Genomic DNA, 24,635 nt, shown 5'->3' with positions numbered 1-24,635 from the left:
TTAATGCTACAATAAAATAGAAAATAAAGAGTAATTATAAATGTGCACTATATGCAAGAAAGTCTAAGCTTGGAGAATTTGCATGCAAATAGCTAAATGAAGCGCTACGGTATGGCCTGCTTTGAACCCTGTATGCTGCATTTTGATCCACCTGTTTTAATTTAATCTTTTAGGGATTACATTAAAACAGGTTACAAATTGATTCAAGTGAAATAGTTCAAAAGCATGTGTTTACAGCAGATACAGAGCAGTTTGGTTCATCCCCATAATCCTACCAGAGAAACTAAATCAACCCTGACTTGTAAAGCATTTTAAAGAATTCTGTGCAGCAGTTTATTGATTTTTTTAGTTTAACTTGATAAAGTCTTGGATTATTTAGCACCTCTCTTCTGAAGCATAAATTACTTTGCTCATCATGCCTTCTCTTAATTTGTCTCAAATTTGACATATTCTCCTCTTTCAAGAGATAAATTGTCCTGTAGTGACCAGAAATGTATGCTTTCTTCATCCTTGTGCTCTTATTTATGGTAAAATATCAGTACAGTTATTGAACAAACCATTCTATTTCCCCAAGAAAGTGAAGTTCACAGTTATCTTGCCTCTTGGTCTAAAATAACAACTTGATTTTGGTTTCTTGGCTCATTAAGTGTAATAATTTGGGAAAAGAATTTGTTCATGCGTGCTTAGGATGGCACTTGGAGATAGAAACAATGTGAACTGTTACTGTGCATACAAAATAAATAACCCTGGGCCTCACACAAAGACACAGTAATAAGCTCCATTGACTTAATTACCCTCACTCTCTTCTTTTGAACTCTCTGGCGTAGTTCACTTCACGAGGTAATGGAACAGAATATACGTTTTTAAGTCTTATCAGTTTACATACCTATTCTCAGATAACACACGAGGATGGAAGATGCATTTAAGTTAAATGATTAAAATGAGAACACTTGTAAAGCTTAGTGTTTACAGTGGGTTTTTTCAGTCTTAAAGTCACACAATCACAAAACTGTTATCTAAAACTCAGAGGTGGCCATCATTCGATGAAAGCTTTAGGGTCAGGCTACAAATGTCAAGTCGGCCAGGGTTCTAGATGTTTTTGTTTATTTTTCAAAGTTTAGAAAAAAATATTTATAAGTAGCTTTTATCAGTTGGGGCAGAAGGATGTTCATGCACCTAAGTAAAATGCAGCAGCCCCTTCTCTAATACCCTCTGTCCTGTTTGGAATCACAGAATAGTCCCCAGGACAAGTAAGGCAACTGCATACATAAAGAAGCAACATTAGGAAAGTATTTTATGTATTTCTTTGCTGTCTTTGCATGTGATTTATTAGCTGGAACATGGAAGAAAGCCAACACACATGGCCGGTTTACACTCTGCAAGATGTCAGTTCAGGAACTTTTTGCAGTAATTAGTCTAAACCATAAAATTAAAAGCTAGAAGCAGTTATAGCAACTGCAGCCTTCACTTTCTTGTTTCTGTTCTCATGGCAGGAAGTTGCAGAACCACTTCTAGACCTGAAGGAAGGAATGGACCAACTGGAGCACAATAAAACTTTGGGATTTATCCTTTCTACTCTGCTTGCCATTGGGAACTTTCTGAATGGAACCAATGTAAGCCTGATGTCCCAGCATTCCCCTCACAGCTTTTTCCTTAAAAAAAAAACAAAACAAAAAAACAAATAAACCCCCAGAAATCAAAACCATTATGACAGCTGCAACTCTCTATTTGTTTAGAAAACGGAATATATTTTATCCTGTGTCAAGGGCTGCCTCTTGCCTCTTTCAGCATAACCTGAAGAAAATACAGAGTTAGATACTCCTCTGCTGTAACTCCCTTAAGTTTAGTGTTGATGCTGCCTATTCACAGAATCAATCACAGAGTCACAGAATGGTTTGGGTTGGAAGAGACCTTAAAGGTCATCTAATTCCAAGCCCCCTGCCACAGGCAGAGATGTGTCCCACTAGATCAGGCTGCTCAAGGCCCCATCCAACCTGGCCTTGAACACTTCCAGGATGGGGCATCCACAACTTCTGTGGACAATCTGTTCCAGTGTCTCACTGCCCTCACTGTGAAGAATTCCCTCCTAATGTCTAGTCTTAATCTGCTCCTCTCCAGTTTAAAGCCCTTCCCCCTCATCCTATCACTACATACTCTTGTAAAAAGTCCCTCCCCAGCTTTCTTGTACAACCCCTTTAGGTACTGAAAGGTCACTATAAGGTCTCCTCCAAGCCTTCTCTTCTCCAGGCTCATCAACCCCAACTCTCTCAGACTGTCCCAATAGCAGAGGTGCTCCAGCCCTCTGATCATCTTTGTAGCCCTTCTCTGGACCCATGCCAACGGTTCTATATCCTTCTTATATTGGGGATTTCAGAACTGGACACATTACTCCAGGTGGGGTCTCACAAGAGAGGAATAGAGGGGCAGAATCACCTTCCTTGACCTGCTGGCCACGCTTCTTTTGATGCAGTCCAGGATATGGTTGGGCTTCTGGGCTGCAAGCACACATTGCCAGCTCACATCGAGCTTGTCATCAACCAGCACCACCAAGTCATTCTCCACAGGGCTGCTGTCAATGATGTCATCCACCATTCCTGTACTGAAATGTGGATTGCCCCGGCTCATGTGTAGGACCTTGCACCTGGCCTTGTTGAACCTCATGAGGTTCCCACAGGCCCACTTCTCCAGCTTGTCCAGTTCGCTTTGGATGACATCCCATCCTTCTGGTGTGTTCAAATTGTGACAATTGAGTCATTTCATTGCAGACAGAATTATTTTAGGCCTATACTTCAGCAAGTTAACAGTAAATAAAATCAATATATTTCTTCTGCTGTAGGATTATATGTCTTCTTTTATCTCTGCCTGAACTTGGTAATATTTGTCTACTAATCTACGTGGGAAGGAATAAATATTTTATTTTTTAATTCTTGACTTTCCTCTCCCTAACAGGCCAAAGCTTTTGAGTTGAGCTACCTCGAGAAGGTTCCAGAAGTCAAGGACACGGTGCATAAGCAGTCCCTCCTGCACCACGTCTGCACTATGGTCGTGGAAAAGTTCCCAGACAGCACTGATCTTTATTCAGAGATTGGGGCCATCACTAGGTCAGCAAAGGTATGTCACGTGGGTAAATATATATATTTTTTAAAACCCTTTTGAATTTGAAATATTGAAGATTTTATTTTATTCTTCAATTTTGTACCTCCCTGGTCATAGCACTTTTTATGAATGTGGATTTGTTGTGTCATTTCCATTGAATTTTAAAGATTCCAGTATTCTCTTCTCTGAGCTTTCTATCTGTTCATCAGGTGGTTTCCTCATCAGTGCTCTAACCTCTAATTTTTCAGGTTAAAACCTTATTTGACCAGTATCTTCAAATCTATTTATCCTGTGGTTTGAGGGAATCTCTTTTTTTAAGGTAGATGCTTCTCTGATTACATTTTAAGAGTGAGATTTCATGGGTGATGCTTAAAAACAGTACAGCAGATATTAATATTACCTATCTACTCTGGTGCCTTGATTCAGACAGTCGCCAATACCAGCTGCTTGAGAGAAGAGCACAGGAAGCTTTGAAGGAGAAGGAAGAACTCCTCTAGAAAAACATTATTTTATAAGCCATAATACACATTATATGCATGACATGGAGAAATGATTTGTTTTCAAAAAGACATCTTGTTCGGATATTTAGGGGAGAGGAGTAGGGGCTTTGTATAACACAATTTTTTAAAGAACTGCAAAAATCAAATCTTTTTTTGGCTCCTTGTACAGTTGTCCTGACAATGAATTCATAATCTAATTTTGCCTGCTGTTGAATTTGCCAGTTTCAGGATTTACTGTCTGAATATATTGAGCAGACAGAACTTTTTTCATCTCTCTATTTTATAGAATAACTTAAATGGGAAAGGATTTCTGATGGTCACCTGGTCCATCAACCCTTTTCAGTGCAAACCAAGCTAGTCAGATTCTTGTCCAAGTCTCAGTCCTTCTATATCTTGGCTTTTTTAAGGCCATTTCCACACTTTTTCTCCTTCTTACCTTTTAGAATGGGTTAAATCATAGCAAACGCAGTATTCCAGCCTCTCCTTATAACTGTTATGTGCCTACTATGTTTGTCCATTCTGCTCATCCTATCATTTGTTAGATGTCCTAAGGTTTTATTTGTGAATTTTGCTATCCTTTTGACACTAGTTGTCTTTGGCCCATTCACAAGGACATCCAGGCATTCTCCTGAGCTGACCTCGCAACTCAGAACTCAGCCCAATGGACAGAGGAGTCTGATACTGCCTGCAGTGTGCACTTCATTGCAGCCTACAGTAATGACCATGATCTGCTAAAGCCGATTTACTTCTTATCTCTCAAACCCCTAATAATCTTAAATCCGGGCTAATCTGAATAATTTCTTGCCATCTGTAGATTCTACCCTCTCAATGTACTTCCTCATTTTCAGATGATTTTTAAATACAAAAATACAGTACAAATCTTGAGACGCCTGCTGTTAGCCCTGACAGCAAATGAGAATCAATATTGTATTCCTTCTTTTCTTTTGCTGTCTTAACATCACCTTCATAGGCCTTCCATGAGGCTCATGTAAAGATTTTGAAAGTCTCATTTTTGAAAGTCTCATTTTCTTTACTTGCTTTTCTCTGTCCATTATTGTATAAACATTTTCAGAATCTAGTGATTATTTTGATATATTTAATTTCCTGTTATTCATCCTTTTAGCAAGGTTACCAGGTATAGTAACAAAGCTCGGAGCCCTGAATCAACCTTGCTGCTTTTGTAAAGTTAGGTAAAACTTTTCCTATTCTCTGTTCTTTTAAGTTACTAAGTGTAACTAAAGCATACTTATTTTAGCCAGTGGCTTAATTTCTTTATTTTAATGACTGTCAGAATTCTTGTCTTCTGCTTGTTTATTGCTTTGTAAGCTATCATGTTCCTCCAACACATGTGTTTCTGCTAGCAGGTATTCAAACCGTGCTATTAGCTCACATCTATTAAAAAAACAAAAATACAGAAAAATAAAGCAGGTACCAGAATAGGTTTCTCACCAACACCCTCTGTGATGAATTTGGATGAGAAAATGTCATCCTTCTTCACTTCCTTAACTTTTGTTTTCCTCAGTTTCTTTCACCCACAGTGATCCAGGACCTCCTGCATGTTTCCTTTTTTTTCTTTAATACCATAAAGGAATTTGTGGGTTTTGTTTTATATGCTTAGATATTTGCTCCTTGGAGTCCATCTCTATTCTCCTTTTTTCCTTTTATACAGCCTATGTTTAGGCTGTGGTTTATTGCCATCACCAAGGCTGGTTTCTCATGTTTGGAAGGTTTTAATATTTTTTTTTCTTTCAATGATTCTTCATCTCTTAACCTTTACATACATTGTTTTCTCATTTCCTGTTTCTTCTCTTTGTGAAGAAGTTATTTCACTTTTTTTTAGATTAGGAAAAAATCAAAATCACCATAAAAAAGAAGAGACCTTGTTTTTTGCAAAATCCACAACAGTATGTGTGCTGTATTCTCAAGCGAATCTTCTCTTTTCCAGTTTTAGAAAGGGGAAGATAGTTTAACCCAGTGCTGTCACTTCTAAAAAATTTTTAGGTCTAAGAGCACACGAAATTGAGCAGTCTTTCAGTCTGTGGTTTGCTGATCTAGTGGCCCTGCCCAAAGCGGATGAAATTCTGAAAAGGCCAGACAAAATCACATTAAGAGAAATTATAGCCTTGACCTTCCCCGTGACGCCCAAGGTCTCCCTCCCTGGGATGTTCCTGCATATGTTATACCACTGATGGATTACTGTAACAAGCCCTATTCCCACTTGATCTTAGCTGCCATAAATCAAAGAGTTAGGACATGGAAGCCATCCAAGCTGCCCTCTTCAAGGGTATGTTCACAGACAAGGTGAAATCTTGGTTTAGGAACACTGACAGGAAAGGAGAACTAATATTTCACTGTGGATTAAACTATATTTTGAGCTCCATTTTGTCTACAAACATCTTTCAGAAACCACAAAGTCTAAACAATTTCCATCCTGTAGGTAAACACAGATGCCCCTTCCCCTGAGATGCACATCATATGAGAATTTCCTGAGTCTTAGTTCATGGAAAAAAAAGCATAAAGAAAACAGCCTGCCTTACCAGAAAGGAGTTAGAAAGACCAGAAACAAAGTGGTATAGTTATTGCAAAATTTTTGGCTTTTTGTTGAAGGACTGAATATATAAACGGCAGAAAGAAAAAGCAGACACAAGTGAAAAAAATTACCAAAAAAATAGAATTCTGGATAAATAATTCATAGTTGTATAAATATATATACATATATAAGATTATGCAGGGCCACTGATTGTTTAGTAACCTATGATTAAAAGCACTTGCTTTTTTTAACATATTTTAAGTTTTTTCTTTCACTGGAGTTGTAGCAAAGCTGATATACCTAACACTGAAGAAGGCCCTCAGATTTCTGCAGCTAAAGCCAGTATTTTTTCTAGAAGCTTCCTTACCAGTACAGCAAGGAAGAACTGCATCAGCACTAGTACCTTCTCTGTTAGCCAATAAATATGTATCCTTATTAAATATGTTCATCTCAACTCTCATCCCCACTAATATTTTTACCCATGCATCTGAAAGCTGTCCAGCTCTGTAGAGTAAATTAGTAATTGTCCTTTCCCCCCCCCTAATTTTAATTTACTTACAAAATGCCAGATTTCCAACAGGTCTTTAACCCCTGCAGCAAGACACTTGAATTAGGTGTGGATACTAGACAATGGAGAAGCAGGCAACTTTTAAAAGTAGGCAATAGGAAATGTTAACAATGCAGGGGACAGGGCAAGGGTTGCTGGTAGAGAAAGAACTTAGAATGAGACTAAGACATACACAGAAGTAAGCTTGCAGCTCCACGTCGCGAGAAAAGAGGTGGATGACACAGGAGTGGCATTCTGGCATGCCATGTCTTCTGCTTGACACACTGGAAGGCAGAGAGAGAGGAGAAAAGAGAGAAAGAGAGAAAGAGAGAAAGAGAGAAAGAGAGAAAGAGAGAAAGAAAGAAAGAAAGAAAGAAAGAAAGAAAGAAAGAAAGAAAGAAAGAAAGAAAGAAAGAAAGAAAGAAAGAAAGAAAGAAAGAAAGAAAAAGAGAAAGAAAGATCATGCTGCCTCTTGTGCTGCTTCAGTGGGGTTTCTCTTGCCTCGCTCCACAGGAAGTATTTGTGTGCAATTATCCTTCAAGTATGCTTTCTGTACATTATTTCAAGCGAAAATAAATGCCAAAAGTAAAACTGTTTTCCATGGAAAAAGGGGACTGGGGTATGCAAGGTTTCTTACAGTTCTGTCATTCCTTGTGGTGCCAACTGCAAGGACTGCTGTAACTGCCTCAGTTCCTGGCATGGGCTGGTGAGAGTGAAGGGGAAGACTAAGCAGGGTAAGGCAGAGACTGCTGGTTGCAGGGCAGACTTGGGCAAAAGGGAGGGAGCTTTAATGGCTAATGAGACTTCATTTTGTCTGAAAGAAAGCAAATGGAGTTTGGCACATATGCCCGATAGCACTACGGTGTTGTAACAATGTTCCAGGTGAAATGACTGCAATTAGTGTCGCGGGTGCTGTAACACCAGCTGAAGTGACTCACATCACGTAACTTGTATTGCTCCTCTTCGTCTCAGTGGGAACTGTCATAGAGCATCTGCAAAAAGATCCTGTATTAATGTAGTTATTGTAGATTGTTTGAGGAACTAAAATGCAGTGGAGATGTGTGTAGACGTATCTGGTCATACCTCAGAAAGCACATCTGTCCTTTAATTTTTAATAAGTGGATTGATGCAGGTGTTTGCATTTCCAAAATTATTTTGGCAGGATGCCACCTCTTACCCAGGCATTAGAAATGTCTGGACAGAACCTCCTTTATATTTCACTTTCCTTTGAGAGCTGCCATGTACTTCACTTAGAATATGTGACCAACAGTGTGCAAGTCAGACTGACGCTGGTCTTTGGATAATTCTTGTTACATTTGGTGAAGCAAGCCAGTGTGGGAATACTGGAGGAGACAGAGTTTTGAACATATGCCACAGAAGGTCACTGCACTTAGATGACAGTGTATTTGCAAGGAGTGATTCTCAGAATTTCTTTTGATGCTGAACCAGCTCAGGAAGAGAGGATGATTTTGTGTTCCCTGCCAGAACGCATCCCTGTAATAGTACAAGAACAAGCAATCTGACCCTAAATTGCAAACAGCTCAGACTAGGCTGTGGTCTGCTACAGAAACTATCTTGAACTTTGAACAGAGAAAGATTTTTTCTGTGATTATGTACTTCATTCTAAGAGATGCGATAAAATAGTTGTCACCTTATTGTGAATTTATTGTGAATTTGTCATTGTGAAAGCATCATTCTTTTATTTAATGGACCTTGTGGGTAGGATAAAAGTGCAGAGATCCAGGTCTTTTTTAGAAGTTGCCTGGATTTGATATGTTCACCACTAAAAGAAACAAGCTATAGCCACAAACAATAAACACTGTAACAATCAACAGAAAACATATAAGGATAGTGAACCTACATATCAAGTTATTCCCTGGCCTTCAGAATGAAATTTTAGGTAATTTACAGTGATTTTGAAAAGAAATGCTTTTTAAGCAGAAACATGAGCTTCACCAGTTTCCCTTCATTTATTTGTTTTGAGTTTTTTTACTTCAACCCAGTTGTGACATTTCTGACCCTGTTCAAGGGCTCAATGTAAATACAGGAGGCAGGAAACGCGAGTATAATCAGGTGCAGCATCTTTGATTTCAGGCAAGTTTTGTACTCGCAGTAGCGGTGGAGCTTAGCCCAGAGACTAGGAGAGATTTAGCTGGAAGAGGAAACGTTTGTGTAAAGCACATTCCAGCTGAGGGAATGCTGAATAAAAATGACCTGTTATCTCACAGCAGCTTTAGTTGTTTTCTGTGTGTGGCAATGCATACCTGGAATTGTAATTGCCGCCCTATGGAATATAAAGTGGAAGCACTTTAGTTTTGAACCACGGTGTTTAATTCCCAATGTTACCTGCTTGAATGACTGAGGCATGTTCTAGTATTTCATTAATTAGAAATTTCTAATCTTGTATACAGAGCAGGTGATATTGGATAAGTGGCGTGGACTTGAACTTGAAAAAAATGGGTCTTTTAGAGGACCAGTGTTCATGGAATCTGAATGGGCAGGGAGGTAAATGCTGAGCCATTTGATGGTAGTTTTTGAGTCATGTGAAAAACAGGAGAACATTTAGGCAGTAGGCGTATCATGTGATATTGAATTCTCAGACCAATAAAGTGAAAAAACAGGTAGAATTCTATTTTGTGATGTTGTTTATGGCATCAGTCATCTGTTAGTATGGTAGCAAGCAATACATAATGACATAAAGGGATTAAAATGAGTGTTGGTGTTTCTGTCATGTTGGTGGAAGTATTTATTCTTGGTCTGAGTATCATTTGTGCATTAAATTGAAAAAATACATTTTGTTGTTGTTGGGATTTTTTTATTTACCTTTTTTTTCAGTTAGTCCATTACTGACTTATGGGAATGGTTTCCTGAATGAGGCGGACCCTCCACAGCTTGTGTCATGTAAACTAGTCTTTAAATCCTGTTCAGATAGTCTTTCTCTGGCTACTCCGCTCTGATGCAATAGTGTGTACAAAGGCACTTCTTAGAAGACTGGACATGGGCTACCAAGAGATTTCACAGATAAATAACAAGTAGTTCTGACTATTCTTCATCTATTGAGGTTGTGAATGGAGAGGAACCTGGCAGGAGAAAGGAGGAACGTATCAAATGTATCCCAGGAGCATTTGGAAAGTTGCTTTTACTAATTGGCTTACAAATGCAAATAAACACTACACAGAGCCTGAAAGAAATGTTGTTTTTATTTTACATAACAGCCTAAGACAGCTCATTATTTTGCCTGAGGGGGGGAAAGGGGGATTTATTTTAAAAATTATGGCAGAAAGTAACAGTAAACAGGACTGGCAAGGTGTGTGTCTTTTGCCAATACATGTACTGAATTGAGGTGGAAGAAGAATGTGTGTTTTCACGTTCCTCCTAAGCCTGGGGTTGGGCACAACACCTATCCAGGGAGGAAGCTGTAAAGACCACTTGAGATTACTGCTTCTTATTCAGTGGAGCATAATTCTAAAATAACACCACAGTGGTTCTTGTTGCAACACCTGCTATGCTGAGGTCTCCTGGAGCCACAATGTGATGTGAGACTCACCTGAATTCCTCCTTAGTCCCAGCATTGCCTTCCAGGTGTGGGCAAAAATTGTTGTATCTTCCCTTTCAAGAAAGAAAGCAGGGGAAAAATAAAGGAATCATGTCTTTCTTCCATTATGCAGCATTAATTCTTTTCGTAAAATGCTGAAAATAAAGATGCTGTCCTGCAGAGATGTCTCTTGATCCTTTAGAGGCTTTAAACTCTGAGCTTTTTGATAAATTAAAACTGATTCTGTTTCCAATGAAAGTTGTCATAAAGATAAATTTCCCTGCTTCAGGGGCTGAGAAGCAGGTTGGGTAATTCTTATTAATAAGACCTAGAAATATGTTCTCTTGGCTTTTTTTTTCTTTTTTTAATAGGGATGCTAGTGGTTTTCCCCATGTGCGTATAGATATACTTTCTATGGAGAGTAGCAATGTGTTTATCATCAACAGTGAAAATACTGACCTAGAAAGGACTTGTTGGTTTGGTTTTTTTTTAAAAAAAAAAAAAATATGCATTGATAGGCATATAAAGCAAACAAAAACCTCCACAGCTGCTCCGCCTGCAGGGCTTTTCTGAATAGCAGAATGGATCAAAGGATGTTTTTATTTCTTTGTGAAGAGGAAAAATTCATCACTTTATAAATCACAGCAAAAACAAATCAAATCAATACCAGGAGCTTTTTAATAATAATGCATTTCTTATGACTGTCCTCAATATAGATCTCAGAAGTGGGAGCTGCACACAGCTAAAAAGAGTGAACTAAAACCTGTCTCTGACACTGGGTTTCATTTGACATTAAGGATTTAACTGGACTACCAGACTATAACATCCCAAACACAGATGTGTTTGGAATCTGAGGGCTAAATCAGTATTTTATAGCTTGAGATCATCTGAACTATGAAGTGGTATTATAAAATAATTCTTTCCTTTCTTCAGGATTAAAGAACGTGTTGGGTAGGTTTTTATTCATCTGTTGCATTCATATATTTGTGTGCTGTGGTTGGGTCATTAATACACTTTGTCCAGTTGTTAGAAATGCATCCTGACTGCCTTCCGTAGGCCATCACAATTTGATCACCTTTTTTGGTTGATGAGTTAAAGGAGAAATGCTCTCTCACCTTCTGTGGAATGTATTGGCTTCTGTCCTGATGAATATTACTGTAGGATGCAGTCATTTATTTTAACGATGTTGAGAGACTTTCAAAGCCATTATATGATATTGTTACAAGCCAGTAAATGCATACTGTATATCAAGGGATGAAAGTTAGTGCTGAGATCACTAAATAACACTTGCTTTTGACAGAGCTTTAAAAATTACTGGCCAATGAATTTTGTGATTAGAAGTAGGTCATCTATTAACAAGTCAGTGCATGGCTAGGGAATAGATCCAAGTGCTTCCTAAATTGGAGAATTGTTGGCTGGGTACAACTGTGAGCAGTAAGCAGGGTATAAAAAGCTGTGAGTAGTAGAGAAAAGGATTAAGAAAAAGGGAAAGTTTATTACCTCAAAAATAACTGAGTCATGCAGTTGCTTTGTGTGGCCGTGAAGTTATCAGCAAGGGGAAAAAAACCATCACAAGTTTTTATTGACCCTTCGTTAGGTGTTAGGCCTCCAAGACTAAAACCATATATGTATATGTGTAGTTCTTTGTTATTAGTGTTCCTTACTAACATTTCATGTCTAGACAAAGTATGATAAAGAAAGCCTTTTCTTATTTATTTAGTAGTAATTAATAATGTGAATTAATGTTGTGCTGCTGCTACATTGACCTTTTCTTATAATATTGACATTGCATTGTTCTGATACTCAAGGATACTGCCACAGTGCTTTCATTTAAGGTGTTGCATTTTCTTTTCTTTTTATTAAGGTTGACTTTGAACAACTCCAGGAAAACTTGTGTCAGATGGAAAGACGGTGTAAAGCATCATGGGATCACCTTAAGGCTATAGCAAAGCATGAAATGAAGCCAACTCTAAAGCAAAAAATGTCTGAGTTCCTTAAAGACTGTGCAGAAAGGATCATAATCCTGAAGATTGTTCACAGAAGAATAATTAACAGGTACAGAATTAGATTGGCAACAGCAGTAATAACTAAATAATGAATTATTTGCTACAGCTACAAATTACAAGATCATAAATATATTTTTAATACATTTTTAATCCACATTCCAGCGAGTAATGTTACCAGGATGTATGTGCTGCATACTTTGTTACGGATGCCATTTAAGGAAGTTCCCTACTCTAGAAAAGTTTCTGTATTTCTAATTGAAAGAAATACTGATCCAGGCAATCATTTATTCCAAAAGTGCAATAACTGGGTCTTTGAACTCCTAGTCCCCAAAATCTAGCAGCTTTATGGTTGTGTTACTATATTTTCTGTGCTTCCCTAAATATTTTTAAGGGCTGCTGGCTTACTATCTGATAAACAAGAACAGGCTGCATAAAAAAGATGAAGTTCTAATGACAAATTTATCATATGCAGAAAATGAAATGACTCTGGTACAATGAGTTCTTCATGTAAGCACCACATTCTTGTTTGCACGATCTACAGCTATGTGTTTTATGCCTACACTGGAAAGCAGAGAAGATTCCTCTCCTTAGGACTTGCTGTTTAGTTTCTTCCAGTGGAGTTAACAGTAACTGCAGTGCTCTGAAATGTATAAATTCATGATAATTGCACAATAAACCTAAGTAGGTTCTTTTGAGATTCACAATTGTAGCTGTGTAAGTAATTTGACTTTGTAATTTATCTGTGTTCATGCTGTTTATTAGTGACATTTTGAGAAATTTTCCAAATTGCTATGGTCAGAATTAGGATCTGGATTCCAAATGATCCCAACTTTGTGGACATACACTTAGGAAGTTATTGCAACTCTTCTTTTGTTTCAATGATGACTTAATTTTCATGCTTTAAGCAGAAATCCCAATAGCAGTAGTAGGGCAGTGACTTCACCAGTTTGCTGTTGTGCTGTCCATATGCATTGGACAAATATGAAAAATATTGTTTTTTACTATTATACTCTGCAACTGCTACTATAGAATTCTCAAAAACTATATCCATGAACTGGCATCTTTCTAGGATTGGGAAGACTTTTTATCATCATGTATGTTCATACCATTGAAAAGGAATTCCCATATATTTTTAAACATTGTGTGCTATTTTAAATCATGCCATATAGAAGCAATAGTAAAAGTTGCAAATAGTGTGAAAATTCTGAATTCCACAGAAGCAGTAAAACTGAACTGAGATTATCCCAAACTAAAGTACTTGGTAGATAATATAATTTTATGGTTGCTTTTTGTGAAACAGAAATTCTTTCCTTCTTGTGCTTGTTAGTCTGTAAATCTGCATTCTTCTTGTCTAGACTTTCCTGAACATCTTAACAGCCTCTTTGAAGTAGCTTATACAAATAAATAAGATTGAAACTTAATAAATATTTTTCTATAACTGAAATGAAATTGGTCATTCACATGCCAAATTAGTCGTATAAAGTAGATGGCGTTCCATAAACATCTTATCTCCTGCATCAGCCTGGGAAAGTGGACTGAGATGAAGTTATCATAGACTAGACTTTCATGGTTTTAATTATAAAACATGCCAGTGTTATGCAAAGCATTCATGAAAATTCTGTAGCACAAAAGAAATTATGGAAGCTAATAAAGTAATAAATGGATTCACTGAAATGAGCTTTTTTTTTCTAGAAACCATCAAGAAAGATTTTTTTTTTCTTTGCATTTATGAACTTACTGTTTTCCAGGTTTCACTCATTTTTGTTATTTATGGGACATCCTCCCTATGCGATACGTGAAGTCAACATCAATAAGTTCTGCAAAATTATTAGCGAATTTGCTCTGGAATACCGCACCACAAGGGAACGAGTTTTGCAGCAAAAACAGAAACGAGCTAACCACAGGGAAAGAAACAAGACCAGAGGGAAAATGATAACAGATGTAAGTGGCAAAATGTATCCCCCACAGCATAGATATTTAACTTTCTTTCACTGAATGTTGTATATGAAGTGTTGTTATTCTTTATTTTTATTCCTAAGAAGTTTTTATACTGCAGGTCATGAACTTTGTTCTCTTAGAAGACAAAAGTTTCAAGTCCTTCATTGTGAGAACAAACATAAATTCAACATCCAAAAGGAGCATCTCTGTGTGTTTGTCGTGGTTTAGGCCCTGGCCTGGCTAATTTCAGCAGCTAAAACCAAGCAGCCAGGCTCCCGATTCCCTTTCTCCCCACCTCCAGGGAAAGGGGAAAGGAAAATGAGAGGAAAAGTCTTGTGTGTTGGAAACTAGAAGTAAACTTTAATGAAATAACAACAAGAAGAACAATAATAATAATAATAATGATAATAATAATATAAAATAATTATAAAGTAATAAAATATATGCAAATGTATTTTGGCGGTACTGATTGACAAGAAGCTTGACATGAGCTGGCATTGTGCTCTCGCAGCCCAGAAGGCCAACCGTATCCTGGGCTGTATCAAAAGAAGCGTGGCCAGCAGGTTATGGGAGGTGATTCTGCCCCTCTGTTCTGTTCTTGTGAGACCCCACCTGGAGTTTTGTGTCCAGTTCTGCACTTCTCAATAGAAGAAGGATATGGAGCTGTTGGAACAGGTCCAGGGGAGGACTACAAAGATGATCAGAGGGCTGGAGCACCTCCCATATAAGGACAGTCTGAGAGAGCTGGAGTTGCTCAGCCTGGAGAAGAGAAGGCTCAGAGGAGACCTTACAGTGACCTTCCAGTATCTGAAGGGGTTATACAAGAAAGCTGGGGAGGGACTTTTTGCAAGGGCCTGTAGTAATAGGATGAGGGAGAATGGCTTTAAATTGGAGAGGGGCAGATTTAGACTAGACATTAGGAAGAAATTCTTCATGGTGAGGGCAATGAGGCAATGGCACAGGTTGCCGAGGGAAGTTGTGGATGCCTCCCTGGAAGTGTTCAAGGCCAGGTTGGATGAGGCCTTGAGCAACCTGATCTAGTAGGATGTGTCTCTGCCCATGGCAGGGGAGTGGAACTGGATGATCTTTAAGGTCCCTTCCAACCTAAACCATTCTATGATTCTGTGATTCTATTATTCTATCTGAGATCATGCGCTCACCCCACCTCTGAATGACTATACAACATCACAAATGCTGCAGAGCAGACACGAGGGAAAGCGCCTGAAGCTAGGAGAGAGCTGGGCTCAGGGATTGGATTCAGGAATGCACAGATCTGGGATCAGGGGCTAACAGACAGACGAGGTCCTCACTGGACGTCAGCCAGCGAAGAAGAGAGACCCTTGTGACCTCTCAGTTTTATACTAAGTATGACGTATATGGGATGGAATACTCTGTTTATCAGTTTAGGGTCACCTGTCATGTCTGCCCCTTCTAGCAGGTGTGGCCTTTTTTCACCAGCCCAAGGATGGCCTTGCCTTGATTACTGTAGGAATAAGTATAAGCAATGGACTTTCTGCATATTAATGTCCCATAGTAGCACTTCTAGAGAAGAACACTGTCTGAAAGACATGCAGCTAACTTTCAGAAAGTGAAGTTACTTAGACAGGACTTAACTGAAGTCAGAAAGTCAGAAAATTGATTCTGCATTAGCTCAAACCAGAACAGCATTGCACAGACAGTGTCCAAAATATCTAGAAGACACCAGGAGTTGTGTTTACCTAATCAACCAAGAATAAAGAAAAAGAAAGTAGTAATTAGGCTCATAACTGAGGATATTATTTAAATGATGAAATATTGTAGCCATCTAAGTGGTTACAACTGAATTGAAATGGGAGTTTTCCCTCCATCTTTGAGTAGTCTAATATAGTCTTTAATTTTAGCATTTTATCTATTTTTATGTGTATGTATACATATATGCATATACACGCACAGCAATTTTCTTCATAACTGAAAGCACAGAACAGCCAGTTTTATGGGAACAGACTATTTTGAGGAACTGAAAGAACAGACAAATTTATGTTCATAGTGGATGTCACCCTGCAAAAGTTTTGACTCCATGATTACATACTGATAGAATAAATTAAAACAAGATTAGTTTTCTCAGCATTGTAAGCTTTAAAATCCCCTTGATTTTCTTTTTATCTTTTCTTTAAGTTGATGAAGTTTGACTCAATCCAAATAAAGTCTTAAGAAGTGCCAGTACTTAATAAAAATTTCCAGCTCTCTAAGAATCCAAATCTGGAGTGTCGATTAGATGCAAGTGGTTCGTTCCTTATGTAGCTACGCCTGCCTTTGGCATGAAAAGCTGTAAGCTGATTATGGTTTTCTGACTTAGGCAAGATAGATTGAAATATATGTATGCATTGAGACTGGTATAAATTGAGATTGTATTTAAGTCATTGCCTCACAATTATTTGCAGATCTTTACTGGAAATATCCTCTATAAGTTTGGAAATCTGCCCCATCTAGAGAAAATGTTAAACCTGTATTATTATTTCTACAGACTTTCCTTTTGGTCTTGCCTCAGGTTAAGGAAGATACTTTGGTTTATGCAAAGGGTATAATACAGTCATACAAATTTTCAGAACTGCCACTGGGGAACTGAGATTACTTTCTTCAATTGCTTCTTAGTTTTTCTGCCTTATTTTAGAGAAGCTAAAAGATAGCATTAACCAAAGAGATTGGTAAAATAAAGTTTCCATTTGCTTAGATAACTTCATTACTTTTTACTGGTTTAAACAATACTGAGACGTGAAGAAGTTACTGCTTTCCTGCTATATGATGTAGTGTTTCTGTATTATCTGTCCAGAAGAACTGACTGTGCAGGATTGAGAAAGTTTCTCTACATCTTTTTCATGCAGGAAATGCAGGGGAAAAGAAAATCTGATCACTGGCAGCTGGATTCAGGAAGTGGAGAGAAGGGACTTTTTCAAACAGTTGAAAGGCTCAGGGTTGATAGTCAGTGAGGAGCAGAGCCAGGGACAATGGACATCTTCTGAAAATGTAAGAAGGGAGGCAGCTAGGCCTTGCCCAGAAAAAATGTGCTATTGGAAGGAGCTGTGTTGTTCAGCTCAAGTAAGTGTTGAGATTTGACAGAATTAAATGCCATCTAGCTAGTGTTCCACCTAAAAATATCTTGTGGGTCCTCAGAAACTGAGCAATTTTTGCCTATCACTAATACATAGTTAGTCCTATTAGTTTAAAAACAAAAAGCCGGCTGGAGTAAAAAACTCCATATTCTTTAAAATTCCCTTTGTGCAGATATATTCATGTGCAAAGTTATTCATCTGGCCATACGGTTATTTTAGGACTTACTAAATCTCTTTAACTGTAGCCCATTAATATAGCCTTGTTCATTTGATTTTGTTGATCATTTGACTGCAGTACATGGTGAAACAGAATTAGAGTTGCATCAGTTTGTCACAGCTTCTTTTGACAAATTCAAAGACACATCTATCTCAAAACAAATTTCCAAGTCAGCAGGATAGAAAATATTTATGTGTGATGATGAAAAAAGGGGAGTTTTATTGTAGTCTTGTGTTGGCTGTACTTTGTATCTGGTCTTGATTTTCATAGTGGTTTATATTTGAAGGAATTGGAAAGGGAAGATATATCAGTAATGCATTGACAATACACTTAACTAGTTACAAAACACTGATAGGAGAATTTTTAGGTCTTGACATTGGAAAGAAACATTTTGTAGAAAGTAATTCTAATAAGTAGTCATGTGGAATTTTAATTTCTGCTTTTGGTGACCTAGAAAGATTGTGCAGTTATTTGATGTTTACTTCCCTGTTCTGTTGAAAGTTTCCTAAGGATCTCATTTTTATCACCTTACAGCACATTGATTTTGAGCCAAAGAAGAGGGATTTTAGCAAAAATGGGAAAGGAATAAGCCAAAAACATCCTAGTTCTTAATGAGAAAGCACAGATCTCTTAAACCTTGGTGCCCCCCTGCAGTCTTGGAAGATAGTTTGGTGCTGGCTCTTTGCATGGAGAGAGTCTGCTGGCTCTTTGTGTGGAGAACTTGCATCAGCTTCAGCAACTGCTCACATGGAATAGGGCTGAGAAACACAATGGAGAATATTTCCAATCTTTCTTTCAGCCTTTTACAATAGAAACTTTTATATGTTCTTTACTAGCTGAAATGTACTGGGTACTGTCAGATTAAATATTGGCAAATGCTGTCTGCAAGAGAGAGAAAGGCAGAGGGGGGTTAAGGAATAAAAAAAGATAACATTCAGTTGCCACAATTTCACAGGGAAAATTGACTCATCTCTGTAACCTAATATCTGGCATTAACAAGTGATAGCACTGATTTCAGGCACATTAAAAATAACAAGCAAGCAAAATAGGGAATAAATGCAGTTATAGATACAAGTCTGATCTTTTTAATGTTTTTAATAATAGTAGGTAACATAAGCATATGTCTCCCAAATTTATGAAGCTCTGCTTTTTATGATACTTAAGAGTTTCAATTCCAAAATAGCTATGTAATAGAAATATTTTGAAGTGACAAATTCACCACATATAAATGCTAGCCTAAAGGAAAAACAGGAGGGCGAGAAAAAAGAAGGGAGGGAGGGAGGGAGGGAAGGAGGGAAGGAGGGAGGGAGGGAAGGAGGGAGGGAAATCTCAGATTGTCATGCAACATCCAGAATTGGATGACAGAAGAATCAGGCGGTCTTCTTTTCTTAAAATTACCATCTTGTGCCTGCAAAAGATAGTCAGTATAGCAGTATTCTTTCCATGCTTTTTGGTAATATTAAATGTTAAACATTTCCTAATTTATTAATATTTCTCAGTATATTTATAATGATTAAATGAAAAAGAAAATAAAAGGCAGAATGTACACACCTGGATGAGAGCAGATTCCCTTGTAAAACAACAGTTTGATTTGTTTGACTCATGTTGTCATCTGTGGTGGGCAGATGGCTTATCAGACATGGAAACCTGATGGGCACAGTGAACTGTTCCTCCTGTACATTGGAACAGTCTTGGATGTAGAAGGGCAGCAGTTTTAGGTGTGAGGCCTCTCCCCTCGAAGCAGGAGGAAGGGAAGTGGTAATGACTTAGGTACTGGAGATGAGCAAAATCAAGCATAGAGGAGTACATTACCCCTAAAAGAAGTTCACAGCAAATGACTTTAAGTAGATTAAATGGGCAGAAAGGTAAGCAGCTGGGACTTCCCCTGTAAAAATCTAGCTTGATCTAAAGTAACAGTAAACACATTTTTCTGGAGCACACTCTTTGCCATGTGTGTACTCTGCTATTTCACCTTTCCCTGAGTGCCCTGTACACATTGTTTAGCTTAATTTGCTCTCCTCTTGCCTTTTATTTATTAGGAAGATGTACATATGGATTAGAATACAGCTATGTTCTTGCTTCCCCATTCTTCTCTTTGCTGTTTCTTATTCATACCAAAAAGTAAACAGTGGCCTTCTTTAGATGAACTGCTTTATGGTGTGAGTCCCTGCCCTCAGGAGGGTGGGAAAAAAACAAAAGGATCTTTTTAATGTAAAGGGAATATACCTGCTGAGGTCCCTCTGCAAAATATCTGCCCATGTTTCTGTCAGTGCCACTGTGTCTAAACAAAAATAAGCATCTCACCCTTGGAATAAAACATACCCTTAAAAAGTAATGTTAATGTGCTGCTCAGCACTCTCTCACAGCTAATCTTCTTAAGGAGATTGTGCTGAAACTAAGCTGAGGGCCAAAGTAAATCAGGCTTTCATTTTTGATGATGAATGTTTCTGGAACAGAATGTATCAATCCCAGACAGAAATCATAGCTGAGATGGAGATAAGGTCAAAAATATGTATTAGTAACACTGGAGAACGGAATAGAATTGCTAGAATGCTTCTTCTAAAAAAAAAACAAAACAAACCCCACAAATAAAAAAAAAAAGAAAAAAATCATCGAATTTCTCGGCTATGTTTGCACTCTATAAACAATCAAACTGAAAAATATGGTAACAAGGAGCCCAGATATTTGAGAAACCATTTTACTTTGGAAACCTTCCATGTGGGGCATCTTACAACCTGATGAAGAATTCCCCAAGCATTTGGGAACACTGCTCTAAATAGTTTCCTAGTTCCCTGAAAATCACCACATTTATGAACAGTCTGTATGACACAATATTTTGATATGCTCATCACATTTATCATAGTGTAACTATCAAGATAGTTTCATACACACACACCTCACAGAGGATGAAAGCCCTGAAAGACGAAGGTTAATTTCATCTCTGTAATTTCCAGGATTTGATATCAGGTAGCCACTGAAGAACTTTAAGCATTATTCAAAGACCTCTCAGCATTTGATTTGAGTGCTCTGTTAAATTGAAAGTTGAAAAGCCTCAGCTTAAAAAAAGAATTAAAACAAGCACTTAAGTGTAGAGAAAAGGAGTTGCCAAGAAGCCAACCTCTGCCCTGGGATAAAGGGCAGCCAGGACCTCCCTGTGCTGAACAAAGCTGGAAGAAGGAGAGGGAGTCCTTCTAGTGCTCTCAGTTTCCACAGGGCAAAAAGTGGGCAAGCAACCGCATGACTCACAGGAGAGAAATAGTTTCAGTTCATAATTTCTGTAAGAAAAATAAGAAAAATTTTATATACCTTACTGACAGTGACAGACTGTTCTATATACATTTAGCTAAAAAATCCCAAGCAAGCTGAGTGACTAAGGAATTAATTCCTTATATGTTTGTATTTTTATGTCCTCTTATAATTGCATAAACAGTACTATGGTTATCTCTTACTCTGTCCTGGTTTGACCACACTGTCTTTCCTAAATCTTGCTGTTTGTCCTTCTTCACCCTGTCCTCTGTTTCCAGTGGCAGACCGATGAAGAAGAGGATACTGAGGTACAGTTCTCTGAAAGAGCATGTCATTCCTATGCCCCCTGTGTGCTGTGATATCTAATTTCTAACTCAGATAGTATGATTGCTCAACTCCATCTGCTCAACTGCAATTATGAACCATGACATTTTTCTCATAGCTTCTTGGCTCAATCATAAGAATGCATTTTCACAGACAGCTTTAACCATATGCATACCTGCTCTGTTGAATAAGGATATCCTGACTTTAATAATTTTCAGTTTTCTTATTTCTTTGCCTTAATGTCCATTTACTGAACTGCAAGGTGTCCCCACTACCCAAAGCATCAGTGATATTAATGTCATGGTGATCATCAGTTACCTTAAGCTAGGTATTACCATGATCATTTCATACTCATTATTAAGCTATATGTCTAAATGGTATTACTTTATAAAGTGTTCAAAAGCATTTGATATAGGGATGCAAAGCAAATTGTAATAGTTCTCCTTGCTTTATGAATTGTGAATAAGATGCTTCAGTCACCACAGAGGTGAGCCATGGAGCAGTTCATGTATTTATCATAATGGTTGGACTTGATGATCCAAGAGGTCTTTTCCAACTTGTTCATCCTATGATTCTATAATAAAGTGCTCCTGAAAGTGATGTTGAAAATGAATAAAGGGGGGAATAAATATTTAAAGAAGTATAATGTGCTAGTTACATTCATAGTAAAACAATGTATTGCATCTATTGTGCAATGCATTTTTTGTTTGGCATTAGAGATTTCTTCAGTGTGCTGACCATAAACAATATAGCTTAGTGCTCACTGTTTCCTAATGGCAGCCACTTGCTCAAGAGGCTGGAGTTTGGGCATTAATCTATGGCAACATCTGAAAATTAAGGAAGTGAAACAAAACTTCTAGCTTATAGAATTTCTCAGTGATCATTTGTGCTGTATAGCTTCGGGTGCAGAAAGAAAACTACGTGAATTAGCCTTTTTATGCCAACACTTAACTAACCTGTGTGAACAGTAACTAACAGTTATGTGAAAACTTTATCCTTTGTTTTATTCCTGAGATGGTATTAATCAGCTTTACAACTCAATGTATATAGGAGAGTATTCTTAATGCAAAAATGGAATGCAGTTTCACAGAATTTTCTCCTTAATGCTTTTCTGTCTTTTATTTTCACATGTGATATTCTAGCATACTTTCCACATGAAAATGTTGCAAGCTCATATTTTAACAAGAAAACAAACTTCTCACTATGAAAAATAAATCTTACATTGGTATATTTAGCTCAGTGCCTTGTAGGGATTATTGTTTTGCCTCTCAATTTGCCATCCTACTCCAAAAAGTCATTATGTTAAAATAGAATCATCCTGTCTTTGATTTCCAGATTAAGTATTTTAAGTTTGCAATCTTGACAGCCCCAGGGACTCAATCAAAGCTCTGAAAGTAAGACCTAGTCTCCCAATATACCATTCTCTGACAAAAAGGCTCTGAAGATTTGCATCCCTTTAACTGACTGACTTGGTATCATCAAGTTAATGTTTGTTATTATGCAAAGAAATAAGAGAATGCAGCACACCTTCTTTCATCTATGATGAATTGGTAGGAGTAAGAAAGATTAAAAGGAAAAAGAAAACATATTTCAGTTTCTGATGCTGTACTGATATGACTGAAAATACTGAGGGATATTATTATCTGTTGATGCCTGTTTGCTGTTGACAGAGCCTGTCTTTTCTGCAACCAGGACTGTATTTTACATGTGCTTTAACTTTTCTATAGATAAGAGCAGTGCAGTGAATACCGACAGTACAGCCCTGTGCAGATGCTGGGAAGGGAGAGCAGTCCTGCAATGCGAGCTCTTCTCCTTAGAAAGTATCTGTTTCTTCTGTTTTCATCCATTTCTAGACGGCTGTTTTCAGTAACTGGTGGAGCTGCTGCATCCATGCACTATGCCAGCCCAGCTAATATAGCCACTGTTGTCAATGTAGTCGTGGTGACAGGGAAATCACAGGGGGGGCAAGGAAGCAGAGGGCAGATTCCTAAATCTCTTGTAAGGTTTTGTTTGTTCTTCTAACTGCTGACAGCAATTTTTGTGTTTTGGCCATGAAATAAGTTGGCTGGGTGTTTTGGGGCCAGGGATTTTTTCAGCGTTACTGGTAATGTATTTTAAGGTTACTTGTAGGTATTTGGGTTTTAGACCAGCTTGAGAGATTTCTGTGCAGCAATGCAGAGAGGCAAGAGGGAAAGGTCTTTTTTTTCCTAGAATACTTTGCAAGTTTTGTGTTGTTATTAAAAGAAAAAGCAATTCCTTAATTGTGTCAGGTCTCATGCTGTCTTGCTTAATGCCATACATGACCCCAGATCAGGTGCAGCAGATCAACCTTGAGTCGAAGGTTTCAAACCAAGCTTTGTACCTTATACTCTCAGAGAGGTCGAAATCATAAGACTTAAGCTAATGCATCTAATGCATCTGGAGTTCCACTGATTTTTAATTCTGATCCCCGCTGTTGCCCTCTTTCCAGTTTGCTTCTGCTCAAGGTGCATGCTCTGGGAGTGGAACAACTGTTGCCTGGCTCTTTTGGGAATATCTGCTCTCCAAACCAGCCCAACAGGATACTTCTCTCCTTGTAACTGATGGTCGAGAGTCTGGCCTATTCTCTGTGTTGTTTTCTGTTAGAAAAACAAGTTTGTTTTCCTCCCACAGTCTGGCAAGTTCTCCAGCAGCTCGCCCCCCTGCCAGAGCCAGCCCCAGGGGCTACACTACGCTGAGGATGCTGCAGAGCATGAGAACATGAAGGCTGTGCTGAAGACCTCCTCCGCTGGTGGGGAAAGCACCACAGCCCTTGGTGTTCGCACTCGAAGCAGGGCCAGCCGAGGTAAGTGCCAGCAGTTTCCTTTTGGCCACATTTCTTATGGCATGATAGCCACAGGATGGCCCAAACATGGGTCATGGTCTCCTTGCGTGTGGCAGAAAGGTTTGAAGGAGAAGAAGACGACCTCAATGGTGTTTCCACAGTGGAGGTGGTGATTTGGGGCACAGGGATAGAGGAGAATTTGCCTTAAGTTTTAACACGGACATCACAGCCCAAGTAGTGCCTGAGGGCATTAGGAGTCCAAGGCTGCAGAAATTCTCACCCCTTTCCCCACTCCCATGAACAGGGCTGCCCACTAATTCCTCAATTTTTATTCCTGTTCTCATCATGAAGGCAAAATGAAGTATCCATGATGTGTTTTTATTTTCCACAGAAGCAGAGAGAAAGTAAGTGAAAGGGCCTTGCAGAATTTTAGGAATGACTGGGGAGAGGAAAAAGATGAATATTCTAGCCACCTCCCTGCTAAACTGCAAAGCTAGTGGATTAAGTGGAGCCTAGGAGCATAAGAAGTGGCTGTGGACAGCCCTGCATCTCCTTGCTGTCCTGACAGGTACCTCTTTCTCTGAGGTCCACAGCACTCTGCTCTTTCCAACGTCAGCACAGGTGATTTCTGAAAGCTAACAGGAAGGAAATGAAAACATGACCCAATCCGCCAATTCCAGCACCTGATATTCTGACAGAAGAGCTCACTGGTACAACCATTCTTGGCAATGAGATAGCCTTGTTTTCTGTCCAAGACATGATTCACTGGTACACCTCTTCATTAAAGCAGTGACTAAACCACTT

The 24,635-nt window shown here is 38.4% G+C and overlaps 1 protein-coding gene across 11 annotated transcripts in view; it reads left to right on the top strand.

Annotated features, from left to right (window-relative positions):
• Positions 1 to 24,635, top strand: part of FHOD3 (formin homology 2 domain containing 3) — a 403,933-nt gene that overhangs the window by 358,243 nt on the left and 21,055 nt on the right. For 8 of the 11 annotated variants that reach the window (XM_054057575.1, XM_054057574.1, XM_054057571.1 and 5 more), the window contains 6 exons: positions 1,494 to 1,613; positions 2,950 to 3,111; positions 12,073 to 12,263; positions 13,963 to 14,155; positions 20,983 to 21,012; positions 23,681 to 23,852. In XM_054057575.1, the coding sequence (XP_053913550.1) occupies positions 1,494 to 1,613; positions 2,950 to 3,111; positions 12,073 to 12,263; positions 13,963 to 14,155; positions 20,983 to 21,012; positions 23,681 to 23,852 (868 nt within the window). The remainder of the gene's footprint in view (positions 1 to 1,493; positions 1,614 to 2,949; positions 3,112 to 12,072; positions 12,264 to 13,962; positions 14,156 to 20,982; positions 21,013 to 23,680; positions 23,853 to 24,635) is intronic. The other 3 variants (XM_054057577.1, XM_054057576.1, XM_054057567.1) reach the window with 1 other exon arrangement.

Source organism: Cuculus canorus, chromosome 2 (assembly GCF_017976375.1).
Source record: "Cuculus canorus isolate bCucCan1 chromosome 2, bCucCan1.pri, whole genome shotgun sequence".
NCBI lineage: Eukaryota > Metazoa > Chordata > Aves > Cuculiformes > Cuculidae > Cuculus > Cuculus canorus.
The sequence above is the reverse complement of the archived record's forward strand: the minus strand, read 5'-3'. Positions and strand labels throughout refer to the sequence as shown.